This window comes from Urocampus carinirostris, chromosome 1, assembly GCF_059441175.1.
Source record: "Urocampus carinirostris isolate Australia breed hairy pipefish chromosome 1, RoL_Ucar_1.0, whole genome shotgun sequence".
In the NCBI taxonomy this organism is placed as follows: domain Eukaryota; kingdom Metazoa; phylum Chordata; class Actinopteri; order Syngnathiformes; family Syngnathidae; genus Urocampus; species Urocampus carinirostris.
In genome coordinates, this window is record NC_142349.1 from 20124886 (window position 1) to 20142573 (window position 17688).

Below are 17688 nucleotides of genomic sequence, written 5' to 3' on the forward strand. Positions count from 1 at the left end.
ACATGTTCTTTATGCTAGGAGTTATGTGACCAACTCTTAATATGTCACGCCGTTACTAAAATTAACAGCCATGTTAATCATGTAATGCTTGTATACCGTCCTGTTCTATTTTATTTTTAAATGCCTTTCAAGATGAAATGTACAGTATGTTTCTGGTATTAAATTTTTTTCAAATAAATTGTCCCCAATAATGCAACTTCTATTTTTTTTCCTTCTTAGTTATGCGTTTTTTTGGCAAGTGCAACTTATACTCCGGTGCAACTTATATAGTCCAGAAAATACGGTATATATATATATATATATATATATATACAAATAAATGGGTTAAACCACCAAAGAAGGACTGCGACCAAAGAGGACATGTCATTGAAGCTTTAATTTCCTTCTCTAGATGGTGAAAACTGCAACAATACAATACACTGCATTGACACCATGTGCCAATATGTCTGCGAAAATGAATTGCGCACACTTTAGACATGTCTGAATTGAAACACACTACAAACGTTTAAACACCATATAAACACTTTTATAAATGTACGGCATTGTTTTGTTAATCGTTCAACATGGATGGAAAGGGATTGAACATGCAACCGTCATACCAGCCATTGTGTGAGTCTGTGTACTTCGAACTCACAGAACTACAAGTAACACAGAAAACCTGGAAGTTGTATTATTTCACTATATCTTTTAAAATGATACTCAAATATAGCGTATATATTTTTGTAGAACACTTATTGAACTTACAGCTGTCTAAGCCGCGTGCTGTATTTTAAACACAGTCATTATCTATTAAAGAACAACAAAACAGTTGCCTTATTAAAATTTTGTGTTTGTTATTTTTAAAAAAACAAGTGGTATTATACAGTGGTATAATAAATCATTGAAATTTACACATTTTTAGACAGTCATAGTCTGTAAAACCAGTAATGTTTCTCAAGGCTTTCTAGAGGGCTTTCAGACGCTAATTTGGAAACTGATTGGCTAAACAAGCTGCTTTCTCAAATACTGATCTTACGGTACACGGGCTTCAAAATCTTTTGTGAAGGCTTTTGGGTAGATTTCTGAGCCTAGCGACAAGAATGGCTGAACAGTTATTTGTTAATTGCTGAATATTATTGCACACACTGAACACAGTGCAACCAGGGGCCACAGAAGCAATGAAAAGAAGCCCGCAGACAATTTTGAATGATTTGATTATTTATTAAAGTATTGATAGACACAATATAATTACCATCACACGATTCAGGTATTTTTAGGCCTTGCAGGCTCTCACCGCCCGACTGGTTTTCATACATATTTCAAAATATTTCATGTTTTTCACCCTTGCCACTTTTGCTGACTCCATAGCTCCCCCGCGCCACTTCACGCCCTCGCACGGGCCCCCCTCGGCGCTGACATCCATTGAGTAAAACGCGACGTAAAAGCTGATAATGTGATAATTAAAAGCGCTGACAGGCGCCAAAGCGGCTTCCACCAGCGCCTGCCCCCTCTGTCTGCACCCGCGACACCCGTCTCTTTTCGGTCTGATTGACGGCCGTCGACCTGGCGCTCCGACACGTTCCGGAGGTGAAAAAAAGGGGGAGATCAACCTCTCACACTCTCTTCTTGAGCACACCGTGATTTATTACCTGAACAGACAAGAGAACTAATTAGCAGAGTAATTAATTAATATAAATTTGCATATTTGCATTTGCAATTAGTGCAGTCAACTGATTAGACTGAGACAGGGAGTCGGACTCATCAGATTCTCCTAACGCACACACGTACTTTCTATGAAGGTATGTCTTTTGTCCTCATGCCGTGTACTGTCCAATACAACAAGATTGATTCTGGGCGTTAACCGATTCTCCTTGTAACAAGGTCATTGGCTGGCATATTTGTGTGCGCGTTCCGCATAACTGAAAAGTGCATGCAGCCATATCAAGTGCCAGCTGTGCCCCCGGTTTGGTTTTGGCAGCCTGCCACCAGGACATTTTATTCGTTTATTTATTTTTTAATTTATTTTATCCGCAGGGTGTTCTTCATGTGTGGATTTCTGGGGAAATCAGGAGCAAACGCACCCCTTCATCACCATCTTGCCTGTAACATAGATCCTCGGTTTTCACGGTTAACGGGGACCAGAACCACCCTTGAAAAGTGAAAATTTGCAAAGTAGTGTCAACCTTCATAAGAGAAGGAGTAAACTTACCTTGAGATGACTAAAAATTATACGACTGTTTAAAAATAACCACTATAGATCAACATATGATAACACACAACATATTTCTGCAGTTGAATGAATGGTTTTATTGACATTATACAAAATCATTTGTCAAAAGCACATGCAGCTTCAGGTATGAGCAAAGAGCCCCTACCTACTTCACCATGCATACCCCATCCACTACTAAGTGGTCCAGGCTTTATCAAAATCATGCAGAAATCAAAACACCTGGACTTTCGCCACTCCATCATGTATGTTGAAGCCGCTTCACTTGTGTAGGTACAGCACCGAGCGGTAGGCTCGTTGTGCGCCGGCTTCAGGCCATTCCCAGACCCAATAACAATCCACGCAGCACCCGCTGGTGATCGGCATTGTTTTGACTTTCTTTAGAGTCTGAATTATTTGATTAATTAATTTTCTTCCCAGTTTGTATTGATTGAGAGATGTTGACTGACAGGATACAGCAGCCTATCACAGTTGCCCAAACAGACAGTCACACCCACCCAACACAAATTGCCCTCCCTAATCTGTTCCGGCTGTCTCCTGTCTATAAGGAAACAATGCCCGATAAATTGATATCAATGACAATAAAGACCACCAATTAAAAATCTGCGAAGGAGTGAACAAGCATTGACTGATGTGCGAAGTAGCAAGGGGTCTATGTAGTTGAAAGTAAAGAGAATACCAACTATGCATTTCCAAAACATCAATGTATCATGTAACTTCTGTGTCAATACCAGGTTAATTATTGAAAATGGGGTTAAACGGGCTTATTCAACAGCAATAAAAAATCATTTTACCAGAATATTACAATGACCTAGCACTGGTGAGCTAATTTTAGAACTAGTCTGCGACCGCCTCAGCTGTCCTACAGCGGCACAATGGAGAACCCTGATGTAAAGCATTCCTGTGCTGAATGTCTGCAGATGCAGAGGGAAGCACTTGATTATCGTGCCTCATGGCAGAGGGCGATAGTGAGACCAAGATTCTTATTTGGCGCACACCTCAGCCCCAAACAATAGAATTAGTTAGAAAGCTAAAAGTAAGTTTAGCTATCCAGTATCTTTTTCTTGTTGCCTGGAATCTTTTTTTCATGATGGAGAATTATCTATGCATTTACACTTTTATTTAAAATAAGCCGTTTAGACTTTGTTTAATCGTAAAAGTACGAGTCCGTACGACAATAATTATTTTTTCTATGCTACAGTTCATATATTGCTTTCTTGCTCTGCCAATCAAATGATGAATAAGATGTAGATTCATTTATTTGCAAATCTGACTGTGCCTCACCAGACACGAACCTTACTACAGGTCACTGATTAATACTCAGACAGATTCGTAAAACCTGGCTAAAACAATTTCATATTTTCCTAAATTTGGGAATTTTATTGAATAAGTGTGAACATAACAAAAAGGTGGTGGTTGACGCACCAAAGTCTAAAATCTATTATTCTACTAAATTATAATAGCATTTATTTTTTCACCCTATACAGTGAACTTTTAACTCGTTTAAACTATGACTTTGTTTATACAAAGCAACTTCGATGTCAAGCTACTCAGAATATTTGAAAAACACAAAACAAAATGTAAATTTTGCAAAAAAAAATAGTGTGATGATGAGATAAAATCAAACGCCTTTTGAGTTTTCGTATGTCATCAACGGTGCTCTCATTGTCGCTATCTAGGCTTGATTCCCATTACATCCAAATGTGATTGGTAATGTGTGTCAACTCATAATTCATTGCACGAATAAGTATGCTGTGAGCAATATGCTAGGGCATCATTTTTGTATTTCTGTGCGGCCCGGTATTGGTACGTGGACCAGTGGTTTCTTCCACTGTTTTAAAAAATGGATATTTATTAGTTTTTTTCTAAAAATTAAATCAATATTTTTTTCTTTTATCGAATGGAGGGATTGTTTAACCACTAGGAGTTGCTAAATAATACATATTGTCCCTTTAAAACATAATGGAGTTTAGATGTATCCAAGATGTGAAAAACTACACACTAGGCGCAAAATCAAGTTATTTCTAACCGAGTTGACTTTAGATAGTAAGAAGGTGGGGTTTTGAGTCATTGACATGTTCAGAGAATAAATGAAATTCTCATCTCAAGGCAGTTCTAATGTTTTAAACTTCCACTGGCATTGACGGCAAATTTCCAGGAGTTAAAGACGTCCCTGGTTGTGGCGTGTTCTGGTCAGATAAAACGGGCGCCCTACAGACAATGGGATAATTCATGCATTTGTTACCTCCCGTCTCGATTACTGTAATGCACTACTCTCTGGTCTCCCGAAGTCTAGAATCAAGTCTCTTCAGCTTGTACAAAATGCCGCAGCGAGGCTTTTAACTAGGACAAAAAAGTACGATCACATAACACCGATTTTGGCTAACCTGCATTGGCTCCCAGTTAGCCATAGATGTGACTTCAAGGTTCTCTTAGTATTGTACAAAATCATACATGGACTTGCTCCCTCTTATCTTTCAGATCTGATTTGCCCCTATGTCCCGGTCCGAAGCCTACGATCTGAGAGTGCCGGTCTTCTGGTGATCCCAAGAGCAAAGAAGTGTTCTGCTGGTTCGAGAGCGTTCTCCATCCGGGCACCGGTGCTGTGGAATGCTCTTCCCCCTGAGATCCGATCTGCAACCTCAGTGGAAATGTTGAAAATCTAAACTTAAAACTCACTTCTACTCCATAGCATATGAATAACCTACTCTTCTCGTCGGCTGACAAATAGTCTGTAATATAGTGTAATAATCTGTGAAACCCTTTGAGACTCTACGTGATTTAGGACTATACAAATAAAAATGACTTGACTTGACGCGAAGCATTTTCATACAAAAAGCAACACTAGGGATGTCAAACTCATTCTGTTCTCAGGCGGGCCAGATCAGTAAAAGAAGAAAGAACTCCAAAGTTTTAGATAAATGTAGTTCAGCAATATTATGCTTTGTCATTTAGCCTACAGGTGTCACGGCGGCTGGGTGGTCAGCGCACAGCCCCGTGGTGCGGAAGTCCAGGGTTGAATTCCAGCTGCCCCGTGCGTAGTGTGCATGCTCTTCCCGTGCCTGCATAGGTTTGCAATCTGGTTTCTCCACACAGTCCAAAAACATGCATACAAGGTTTATTGGCTGGTCCGAATTGTCCTTTAGGTGTGAATGAGTGAGTGAGTTGTCTGTCTCTGTGTGTCCTGCGACTGGCTAGCAACGATTTCATGGTGTCCTCTTCCCACTGCCCGGAGATGGCTGGGATGGGCTCCGGCCCCCCTGAGACCTTAGTGAGGATGAGCGGCGCAGAAAATGGATGGATGGATTTCGCTGACATTAATACCTACCTTACATATTATAATCAAAGATGAAAAGGGCTATTTTCTAAACACAACATTGTCAAGACCAGAACTGGAAGAGGACCCAGATGCGTATTGTTTACTCACAAGTTTATTGAGATATAGAGGAAAAACAAACGCAGTGATCCGGTTCTCGCTGGACGAGGGAAGCAAAATGCTCACGAGGTCGGAGCGTGTTCGGAATGCAGAAGTGGATCTCCTGGACCGAGAGATCGTAGCGGGGTGAAAAACGTGTCGATAGCCGGAGCGGGGGATCAGAACAGGGTCCGTTGTTAAAAACAGGTCATTAGCCGGGACGGCAGATCAGAACATGGTCGGTGGTCAAAAATGGGTCGTAACCAGAGACAAATGGGGAATCAGGAACAGATGAGCGGTATACGGATTAAAAAACGGGAACGACGGGAGCCAGGGTCAAGGTCCTTGCCTTGCGTATGCAAAAGCTTGTTGACGGACTGACAAATGGCGTGTGAGAGCACTGAGCTCAAATAGGAGGGGGAACCAATCAGGTAACGAGCAGCAGCTGGCGCCAAACGAGCAGGCACAGGTGAGTGCAATGAGTAATCATGACAAACATATTTGTTCACAAACAATGGGGAAACAAGATTTTCATGTTTGACGGCTAAGTGAATGCAGTTTTACATCTGAACCATCTCACCGTGCCATGAAAACTTAACACTGCCCTCTACTGGCCAAAGAAAGCCCTTCTTTTGCATTTTTGTTTAAAAAAAAATCATAACTTCTGACAGAAATGATATAGAAAATTGCTTATTTTTATGGGCTGGGCTAAATCATCAAACAAGCTAGGTCTGTCACCTTTGCACAGGCTTGAAGTTGTGAAACTATTTTAATCATTACAAAACTAATGATTTTATGATTCGATCAAACAATACCCATTAAACTTTTGGACAAAATTCGAAATCGGTATGATGCAATACTTCATTCAATATATGTATATATTGATAGCATGTAAAATGATTTAAAAGGATAGATCTGAAAATTCAAAACGGCATGCTTGCTTGAAGTGAGGTTTCATATCTACAGGGAACATGATTCCATAGACTTACAACCAAATATTTTGCTAGCACAGCAGAGAAAAACCATTTTTAACAATCTCCTTTATGAAGATATGCGCACCTCGATGAGAGTGCGGGACGTCATTATTTACAAGGTCTATCAAAAGCTCCATTTGAGCAGTTTATGTGTCGAGCAACAAGAAGTGAACAGACGGAGCACTTTCACGCCGTTCTTCTTTTGCTTTTACTTTCCCTCGTAAACGGGATTTCCACTCACCGTGTGTCTTCAAATAATTCCAACACGTGCGTTCATCCTACTGCGCCAGCGCTTTTTCACTACATTTGTACTTTTGATTTAAAGGGTGCAATTCGATTCCTTTTTTTTTGCTTTGCATACAAAATGGAAAACTAAGAAACTAGCACGATATATTGATTTAAATGATAAGCATAAATACATTAACTATCATATAAATATATTTGCTTGATTTATTACTCGTAATAAAAGACATTTGACATAACATGAACCTCGCCTAGATAGAGTTGACATAATTGTCGACCATCTTGCTGGTCCATGTAACTAAAAAAAAAAAAAAAAAACTTGCAAAAGGCTGAAGAACAAAATTGTGGGAAAATGGAGCAGTTTGGTCACTTTGAGTCGCTATAGTTAGTTTTCTTCCATGTGCATTGCAACACTCGTTTTTGGTTGCACAACATAAGACAGTGACATCTAATGGTCATATGATGCACACTATCCCTTTAACAATTGCCGGATTTGCTTAGCCTCTTTAAGAAATACTTACAACAACGTACGGTACGGGCACCACCAGGCTGTACTTGCCCAAGACACACCACAGGAAATGGTGCCCCGACGACCCATTTGGTAGAGAGATCCAAGCACCCACGTTACTTTCTTATTGGTCTAAACAAGATATTCAAGATTACTTGAATTAAGCAACAAAATCTATCTATTTGTAACCATCTAAACCAACAAACGGTCTGCGGGCTGGATCCGGCCAGTTGGATGATTTCATCTATCCCACCTTGGATTATGTCATTAAAGGACGACAATCACTAGGTTTTAGGATATTAATTTCAAAAGTTATGTTTTTTTTTTTTTAATAAATGCCAACCTATGCGCTCTCTGGCAGCTAAAGGGGAATGTTGAGTTTTTATAGCGTGGTGAGTTGGTTCAGGTGTAACACTGCATACAATCGACCGTTAAAATAAACAAGTTAACACACCATCCATTTAGAATATATGTTTTAAAAGATCCATTGTCATGTTATCATTTGTAGGGTAGGTTACTAAAGTAGACTGAATGATAAAGCAAAATAATGAAAAACTAAGCTAAAAGTTTGGAGTTGACATTCTTTTACTGATCCAAAGTTTGGGTCCGGCCACAGAGCCAAACTGAGTTTGACCTCCACCTTTTAAAGGGCCGGCCATTTTGATGCTTGCTGTCGAGTCATAATGACATCACAGTTGCACAGGCCTCAGGAAGAAGACCAGAACAGCTTCTGGGTATTTATGAATAGTTATTTGGCTTTTCATCATGAAGTGCACTGTATGATATTTTTTCAAGAAATCATGTCTCGGCTTCCCACGTTGGATAATTGGCTCTGCATATAACAGTGGGATTTCCCTTTACCACTGCGGTTTTAGGGGCACCATTTCCTGTTGTGTGTCTTTGGTTAAGTACAGCATATAAGAGTACATGACACAGTTGTGCAAGTCCCACTTTTATCTCACGAAAAGAGCCATGATTGGCTCGCAAGCTATAGGTTCCTGACCCCTGATTTATACAGAGCAGCTAACAATAACAATAGCGGCTAGCTGAGAGCCGAAGACGGCAATTTTCTTATTCATATGTATATGATAGTAGGTGATTTTTTTCTTAGTGATTTTTTTTCTTTTTCTTAGATTATTTAAATCAGTGTTGTTTTTCTAATGACGATTTTTCAAACCACTAGGGGGCGCTATTTAATACACACTTTGGCTTTAAATGGTAAATCATGTTCACTGATGTTTTTGATAAGTGTATTCTGTTTTTAATATGGAACACCTGTAAAGGAGAAGGGGTAGGATGTCAATTTGTTGTTCTGACTATTCTACCTCACTGTTGTTGGTTATTTGGACTTTTATACACTGTTAACATCATTATTACTTTTGGCCAATCATGTTCTGACTTTTGATTTCAACACGCTTTAGGGTGGATCTGATTTTGTAACCTAGGAGATTTACGAAGAAGAAAGGGTTCGGAGGTTTGGTCTCCCATGTTCTCATTGCAAATTCAAATCCATTGATGTCTTCTCTCCTTCTTTTAAGTGTCTACTAAATTTTAAACATAGCAGTTTTGCCTTATTTCCATCTCGTGTTTCACCTTGACAGTGTACAAGCTTGCACCTTTACTAGCACATTTCCCTTTCAATGAAATGTTATCGATTTATCTGAGAACTACTTTCTTTATTCTATATTCTTTATTCTGTTGAGAACATTTGTCTCGCAGGACCAAGAGGCAGACTTTCCAAACAAGCTGCCAAGCTGGGCTTTATTGACTTTCTGCTTCACAACCAAATTGAATGCTCTCGAACCAGCCAAAAAATGTCAAGCACCAAAGACTTCCGTGCCAAACATAAAACCTTTCAATGTAGCCTTCATGCATGAGCACACATCGAAGACGGAACCACCAGGAGACTCACAACTTTATTTGCCTTAATGGGGCCAGCAAAATATTCAGAAACTTTCTCAGTGGGCAAAAACAATTTCAGTCCAAAGGTGTTTGGCTCTGCCATAAAAGTTGATTTTTCACATTACCATGCATGAGCAAACCTACCTGCATACCTGTTGACAGGGCACGAGTGCATGTAATCTCGATTTTGCACGTCTCTTGCTCGTTATCTTCGCTCTCTCGATTTGCGCCAGCGCAAGAACGTCCCTGGAGACCCGCAAAACACGTGGCTATTATGGGGACTGTTCCTGGATTACTGTTTAGCGTTATCAATAAAATCTTGAACGTCAACTGTCACTGCACCGCTACCTTTTAAAAGCAGATTAAGAATTATAATGTGGTGTGCTATTTGACTGTTCTCCCACTGCTTTCGAAGAGTCACACGATATTCAAGCTGTGAGCAACACAAGGATGAACATAGCAAACTGATAGCGTGTGCATGTTTACAGTGCATCCGGAAAGTATTCACAGCGCTTCACTTTTTCCACATTTTGTCATGTTACAGCCTCATTCCAAATTGACTTAATTTAATCTCTTATCTCAAAATTCTACACAAAATACTCCAGTATGACAATGTGAAAAAGTTTTTTTTTTAACTTTTTTTGAATTTATTAAAAATAGAAAACTAAGAAATCACATTTACATAAATATTCACAGCCTTTGCTTAATACTTTGTTGATCCACCTTTGGCAGCAAATACAGCCTCAAGTCTTTTTGAATATGATCCCACAAGTTTAGCACACCTATCTTTAGGCAGTTTTGCCCATTCTTCTTTGCAATAAGTCTCAAGCTCAATCAGGTTGGATGGGAGACGTTTGTGCACAGCCATTTTCAGATCTCTCCAGAGATGTTCGATCGGATTCAAGTCTGGACTGTGGCTGGGTCACTCCAGGACATTCACGGAGTGGTTCTGAAGCCAATCTTTTGAGATCTTGGCTGTGTGCTTTGGGTCGTTGTCCTGCTGAAAAATGAACCTTCGCCCCAGCCTAAGGTCAGGAGCGCTCTGGAGCAGGTTTTCATCCAGGATATCTCTATATATTGCTGCATTAATTTTTCCTTTTATTCTGATTAGTCTGCCTGTTCCTGCTGCTGAAAAACATCCCCACAGCATGATGCTGCCACCACCATGCTTTACTGTAGGAATGGTGTTGGCCTGGTGATGAGCGGTGCCTAGTTTCCTCCGAACATGGCGCCTGGCATTCACACCAAAGAGTTTAATCTTTGTCTCATCAGACCAGAGAATTTTGTTTCTCATGGTCTGAGAGTCATTCAGGTGCTTTTTGGCAAATTCCAGACGGGCTTCCATGTTCCTTTTACTAAGGAGTGGCTTTCGTCTGGCCACTCTACCATACAGGCCTGATTGGTGGATTGCTGCAGAGATGGTTGTCCTTCTGGAAGGCTCTCCTCTCTCCACAGAGGAACGCTGGAGCTCTGACAGAGTGACCATCGGGTTCTTGGTCACCTCCCTGACTAAGGCCCTTCTTCCCGATCGCTCAGTTTAGAAGGCCGGCCAGCTCTAGGTAGAATCCTGGTGGTTCCAAATGTCTTCCATTTACGAATAATGGAGGCCACTGTGCTCATTGGGACCTTCAAAGCAGCAGAATTTTTTCTGTATCCTTCCCCAGATTTGTGCCTCAAGACAATCCTGTCTCGCAGGTCTACAGACAATTCTTTTGACTTCATGCTTGGTGTTTGTGCTCTGACATGCACACTCAACTTTGGGACCTTATATAGACAGGTGTGTGCCTTTCCATATCATGTCCAATCACCTGAATTTACTGCAGGTGGACTCCAATTAAGCTGTAGAAAGATCTCAAGGATGATCAGTGGAAAAAAGATGCACCTGAGCTCAATTTTGAGCTTCATGGCAAAGGCTGTGAATACTTATGTAAATGTGATTTCTTAGTTTTCTATTTTTAATAAATTCAAAAAAAGTAAAAAAAAAAAAACTTTTTCACATTGTTATAATGGAGTATTATGTGTAGAATTTTGAGATAAGAGATTAAATTAATACAATTTGGAATGAGGCTGTAACATAACAAAATGTGGAAAAAGTGAAGCGCTGTGAATACTTTCCGGATGCACTGTATATCTCCTACAAAATACAACTGAATACAGTTACGAAGGAGTCGTCTCAAGCACAGAGTGTGAGCTCGGGTAATTTCTCTCTTTCCCAATATTCTAATAATCTATAATCTACAGCACATGTGTCAAACAGGCCGCCTGCGGGCCAGATCAGGCCCACTAAGGGATTTTATCCGGCCCGCGAGACAACACTCAGAGAAGCGCAAGAGAAAAACGAGCTGCAGGTTGAAATATGTCAACTCGACGTTGCCAAAGAAAGGTGCCTCGAACAAGGACACTAATTTCTCTCTCTCTCTCTCTCTCTCTCTCTCTCCCTCTCTCCCTCTCTCTCTCTCTATTTTGCCTCTCTCTCCTTCTCTCTAGTTTCTCTCTCTCTCTCTCTCTCTCTCTCACTCTTTCACTCTCTGTGTCTCTCTTTTTCTCTTCTATTGTTGCTGTTTGTCTATTTCTCTCTCTGTGTCGTTTTAACTTATTTTGCTCTAACTTCCTTTTTTCTTTTTCTCTCTTTTCTCTTTCTCTCTTCCTACGCTTTGCGCTTTCTTTTCTCTCCTTCCGTCTTTCTGTTTCTCTTTGGATTTCTTTCTTCCTCTCCCCCTTTTTTCCCCCTCTCTCGCAACTTTATACCTTTTTGTTTCTTACGCTCTCTCCCTCTCTCTCTTTTTCTTTCTTTGTACCGCCCTCTTTCCTTTTTCCTCCCTCTTATTTCTATATCCCTCTTTTTCTTTCTCTTTAATCTACTCGTCCGGCCCCCGACAGAATGTCTGTTCTATTGTGTGGCCCCCGAGTTAAAATGAGTTTGACACCCCTGATCTACAGTATACTCACATCTAACCTATAAAATATAAAATAAGATACTGTCATCACGGGCGTCAAATTATATGTGCATATTATTTGGTGGTGGTCATCAGTAGTGAATGATAGGTGGTCCATAGAGAAGGACATAATCAATGGTGCGAACGTTATCACAGAATTTACAGTCAAAGAGTGCTGATTTTTTTTCCTTATTTTTCTCAAATAATTTTTGCAATACACCATGCCTGGGGAAACAAAGCAACGTCCTCGAGATTACTCAGAAAGGAAACCTTCAAGTGGTTAGAAGACAAAGGACGATATGGATATGGAGTGTCTCGGCTGTCTTAGTTTGCAAGCCCTCAAGATTTCACAAGCCAATGGATCATGAAGGGTTCACCAATTCCACAGGTTGATGTACACGTTTTATTCTTTGTGATTTATTATGTGGTTATTTTTAAGCAGTTTTAGTTGGCCAGCTTCCAGGTGAGTATATATGGTAATGTGTAGCAACTTTAAGAGTACTTTGGGGTGACAGTAATCTGGTGTAACGCAATTACCTTTTTAATGAAGTAATTCGTAACCCTAACAAATGACTTTTTTCAGTAATGCTCCCAACACTGGTCCCTGGAGACCCACAGAACACGTGGTCCTGCTATGAGACGTCAGCGGCAGATGGCACCGCCGCCACCATGCATATACCGGCTGCTGGCACCAGTGGCACACTATCCTGCAAGGAGAAGAGGAGGAGAGATACGAGAACGAGGAGAGAGGAAAGCTGAGAGCGTTCTTGTTATCTTTCTTGGGGGGCGCAGGCGCGAGAGGAGGTTCGGAAACATGCAGGGTGCACGCTGACTATACATGGTGACTTGTATTTTTGTCATTAAAGAGTTAAAAGTCATAGTGAGTGTATTTACAAAACTTTTCCAAACTATTCTATTTTAAGCTGGAACTATGCTGACTTTGCCATTCGACGAAGCGCACGCGATGCGCGAGCCGCGCTTCGGCACAGGTTACCCGCGCGCAGGGGCCCCTGAAGACCGAGGGTCCCCTCTGCAGGATGACGAGGAGGAGGACGACGAGCCCTGCAGATCCACCGGGGACGATGCCGCGTCTTCAGAGCTGGAGGACGGCGGTAGCCTAGTTCTGCACAAAAAGCGAGGGCCCCGCAAGAAGAAGGCCGCTAGGGAACCCCAAGATCGCTCCCGGATGCGGCGACATGAGGCCAACGCCCGCGAGAGGAGCCGCATGCACGGTCTCAACGCTGCATTGGAAAGCCTGCGTAAAGTAGTACCTTGCTACTCCAAAACTCAAAAGTTATCCAAGATCGAAACCCTGCGCCTGGCCAAGAACTACATCTGGGCTCTGTCCGAGACCCTGAGTGCCGGGAAGAGACCTGATCTGCTGGCATTTGTGCAGACCCTCTGCAAAGGATTATCACAGCCTACCACCAACTTAGTGGCTGGTTGTCTGCAGCTCAACGCCCGCAACTTCCTCACCGACCAAAACGGGGAGGTTGTATTCTCCGGGCGGGCCCCCTACGATCCACTCTACACGTCGTCCACCTACCCGGGCGCGGAGGTGCAGGGCGCTTCGGGATCGGGCCCTCCGGATGCAACTAAGCCTTTCCGTCATTACGGTTATGTGTCCGGCTACGAGGCGTCCTACGCGTCTCCGGAGGCCGGCAGCCCGCACTTCGAGGGTCCAATGAGCCCGCCCGTCAATCTCAACGGCATTTTCTCTTTCAAGCACGACGAACCGCAGGACTACGGAAAGGGGCCGCACCATTACGGCGTGCGCTATTGCGGTGCACCCGGACGCGCACCCCTGGCGCACGGATCCGTGTACAGGGTGGCTCAGGAAGGCCGCTACCCGTATGATCTTCACATGCGCGGGCAGGCCTTCCAGACGCAGGGGGAGCTCAATTCCGCCTACCACAATTAGGAAAGCTAAAACTCTCATTTTGAAACTTTCATTTTGACACACACGCGCGCGCTTGTTCTTCATAAGTGAGCACTTTGGACGCTGAAGCGACAAAACTAAAGCGCTTGCAGACAAATCCGGTAAAATCTGACAACAAAATTCGTTGCATTTTGTTTATTTTGGGGACAGATTTGGATCGAGCAATAAAACTCTATGCAAAAAAACTGTTCAAAACAAAATTGACACTTGATATTTAATTGTTCGCTCGAGAGGAGAAAAGAATCGGGCAAATGCGTGTTTCCATCTCTGGTGGATGTAAATTGTCACGTACTTATTTATTTGAGCCGATTGATTGACAGTTGATAATATATGTGGAACTATTGTAAATTTCAGAACACTGTTATGTGAAGATTTTATGTTGTCAATGGTCAGAGAGAGGTAATATTGTTATTGTTATTAATTGTCACGAACATTATCGGGTGAAATCATTCGTCTATGGAGTAATTTAAACTACATTCGATTTATTTGTTTGGGTGGTATCGTTGGATATTTTGCCAACTTAAAAACCTTTGCGATTTCGCCATGTTTGTGTTTTGTGCATGGTGAGCTTGTGTCATTGATCACATTTCGGCGGAATAAATTAATAGAGCCGCAGGATCAAAATGCTTTATTTATTGAATTGTGCATACATTTGTTGAAATCTATACTTTTAAGCATATTTGAGACACGTAGGCTCAATCCCTTCAACACTTGGCTGAGTTGGATTTGTTGAACTGCAGCCAACCTGGACAGACTGTGCAGTTTATTCTTCCCATTCTGCATTTTGCAGATCAGTTAGAGGGAATCTCTATTTTTTCCCAATACAGTTATATTTACCTTTTCTCTTTAACGGTGAGACAAACAACTGGGGGGAGTGGGGATGGATGACTTAAATTGGACAGGTTGCAGTGAACACAGGTGTCTCCATTGAAAAACAAGAAGAACAAAAGCTACTTTCCATCCAAACAATACATTCAACCGCACATCCATACCATGTGGAACTAAAATAACTGATTAAGTAAATAGAGTAAAAACAGGCGCAATAGACATAACGGTTATAGATATAATCATAAGAAAACGTCAGCTCAATAAATAATAACTGCGATAATCAATTAATTTTGTAATAAAACGAATAAAAAAGAAACATAAACGAACAAAGAAAATAAAGGAGACGAAAGTTACAATAATTCAAATATCTCATCTCATCTCATTAGCTGCACCGCTTATCCTCCTGATCATCTGAAACTTCAGAATTGTTTGTGATAAAAAAAATGATTGCCAAGTCTTAGGGAACCTTTAAGGGAGAATCTGATTTTCCTAAGATTCACATCTCGCAATATTTCCTTGGTGAGCATTGTTCATCTAGCTAATGGAACAGTATATTTAAATCTGTCTGACAAATTAAGAAAAACCTTCCTAAAGCCTGACATAAATATAACCTGTTTTTTTCAAAGTTTGACAAATCAATCGATGCATTCATACAAAAAAAATCGAATAAACCGTCTTCCAGAAAGAAACTGAGAAAAAAACTCCCGAAAATGTACTTTTTAAAAGTTCTTCATGCCGATGAAAATGAATTCTATTGACCTAATTTGTTATGCTCAGATGCAGATCTTTTTGATATATTTTACCTCAGGTATTTTTGTCCAGTTGGTTTGATCTACTACACCATTTAAAAATGTAAAAAACACATTATGAATCCTATTTATATATGTATAAAGAGGCTGTTATCGATTTGAAATATTTTTTTTAATTGCGGTATCCCAATGACAGTTTTTTAACAGTCATCTCAAACTTGTGAATTTAAAACTTAACTTAGCAGACATTGTATATTTCTATTGCATATCATTGTAGCTTATATTTGACCTTCGATTTGACCAAGTTATATGCTTATTTTCCGCAGAAACTTTTATGTAAGGAACAAAATAGAAGTTGTGCGTCCACTGCCCTCAGTCTCACGCGTGATTTTGGGCAACATGCATTTAATTATTTGGGTCTTTTTGATTGTTTTGTTCAAAAATTAAATTAATTTGAGACAAAAACAACAAATGGCAAATGATTGCTGTGAAATGATTGACACCAAAACATACATCTTTTCTCCTGTCTTATCGTTACAACCGGTTGTCCTTTTGGGGTACTTAAAGCATCTCTTTAAACAGAAACCGACAAAATGTATTGCATTTGGGTGTCACCCTTTATAGCTTGTAAATTTTTGGACCGAAAAAGTATGCTTGGGTCCATAAGAGGGCTTGGTGTAGTGGAGGCTGAATTGACGCCTCCGCGGTACGTAAGAAGGTATAAGCGACAGTTTAACACTGGGTCAAACGTGTACGAGCCCACCAGCCCCCTTCACATGCTCATTATACACGCAGCATCTGGCCCACTTGTGTGGGCGCATCACCAAGACAAACTCACGCAATAGATTATTTGTGTGCTTTATGAGGACTAACTCTGTAAATTAACTACTTGTGGCAAGAAAAGAAAATAATGAGGGAAAAGGGACAGCAGGTAGTCAGGTATACAATATATACTTGCAGGTGCAGCTGTGCAGAAAAGGTGAAAGCTGCCAATCGAGGCTGTATACTAAATTAAGAAAAGGGGAAATGAAGAGAACAGATAGAGAAGCAGAAACCAAACTAATAAAAAAGCGTTAAAGAAAATGACGAATAAGAGGATAACAAACAAGAGTGTTGAAAGAAAGAGGCAAGCTGAGGGAAGGGAGGAATTAAAGCCATAAAAAAGGAAATCGCTTCTTGGGGATACAGAAAAAAATAAGAATTAGAAATAAAATTAGAATTAGAATTGTCTTTATTTTCATTCTCATCAATGTTGTGAAAAACTGTATGCAACCTGATTAAACATAGCGCTCCAGGGTAAAACATGTAAAAAGAGATTTTGAAGGAAACAAGATAAGACTATCAGGATGAAAAGGAGAGAAAAAAACAAAAAAATACAAAAAAGTGCTTAAAAATAGCTTAAAGTCATAACAATAATAATGAAGGGGAATCCTGCTTTGAATTAACAGTGTAATGGAAATAAGTGCAAAAACATTTAGCAGGAGCAATTTCAAAACTTTAATATAAAAGGAAGGACTAAAGGGAAGGAAAGAGGCAAAGGAGGCAAGGAAGGCAAGAAAGTATAGAAAGAAAGAAAGAAAGAAAGAAACAATGAAAGAAAGAAAGAAAGAAAGAAACAAGGAAAAAAAGAAAAAAAGAAAGAAAGAAAGAATAAAAGAAAGAAAGAAAGAAATAACTGAGAAAATACTATATTATCTTAAATCAGTTGTGTATATAATAATAATAATAATAATATTTTCCTTTGTATTGTCATTCTTTGTAACAATGTACACAGAACGAAATGTCGATACACCTGACCCGTTGTAGCGAGCCGATGCAGCCGCAGCCAACAGAGGGCGCCGCCATTTAAGGATTATTATTACTTATTACAATCTTTGATAAGAGGAGCAGTTCTCTGAGGTTGACAGATAGGCATGTTGTTGCATCCCAAAGCCCCCAAACCCACAAACATTGACAAACGCGATTCTTTTTTGGACGAGGGTCTTCTT

General features: G+C 40.5%; 1 protein-coding gene across 1 annotated transcript; it reads left to right on the plus strand.

Annotated features, from left to right (window-relative positions):
• The first annotated feature begins 12896 nt into the window (after positions 1–12896).
• On the plus strand, positions 12897–17215 carry neurod6b (neuronal differentiation 6b). The gene is made up of 2 exons (XM_088353971.1): positions 12897–13025; positions 13108–17215. Exon 2 carries the CDS (start codon positions 13116–13118, stop codon positions 14103–14105), a length of 990 nt encoding a protein of 329 aa, XP_088210097.1. The 5' UTR covers positions 12897–13025; positions 13108–13115; the 3' UTR covers positions 14106–17215.
• The last annotated feature ends 473 nt before the right edge of the window (positions 17216–17688 follow it).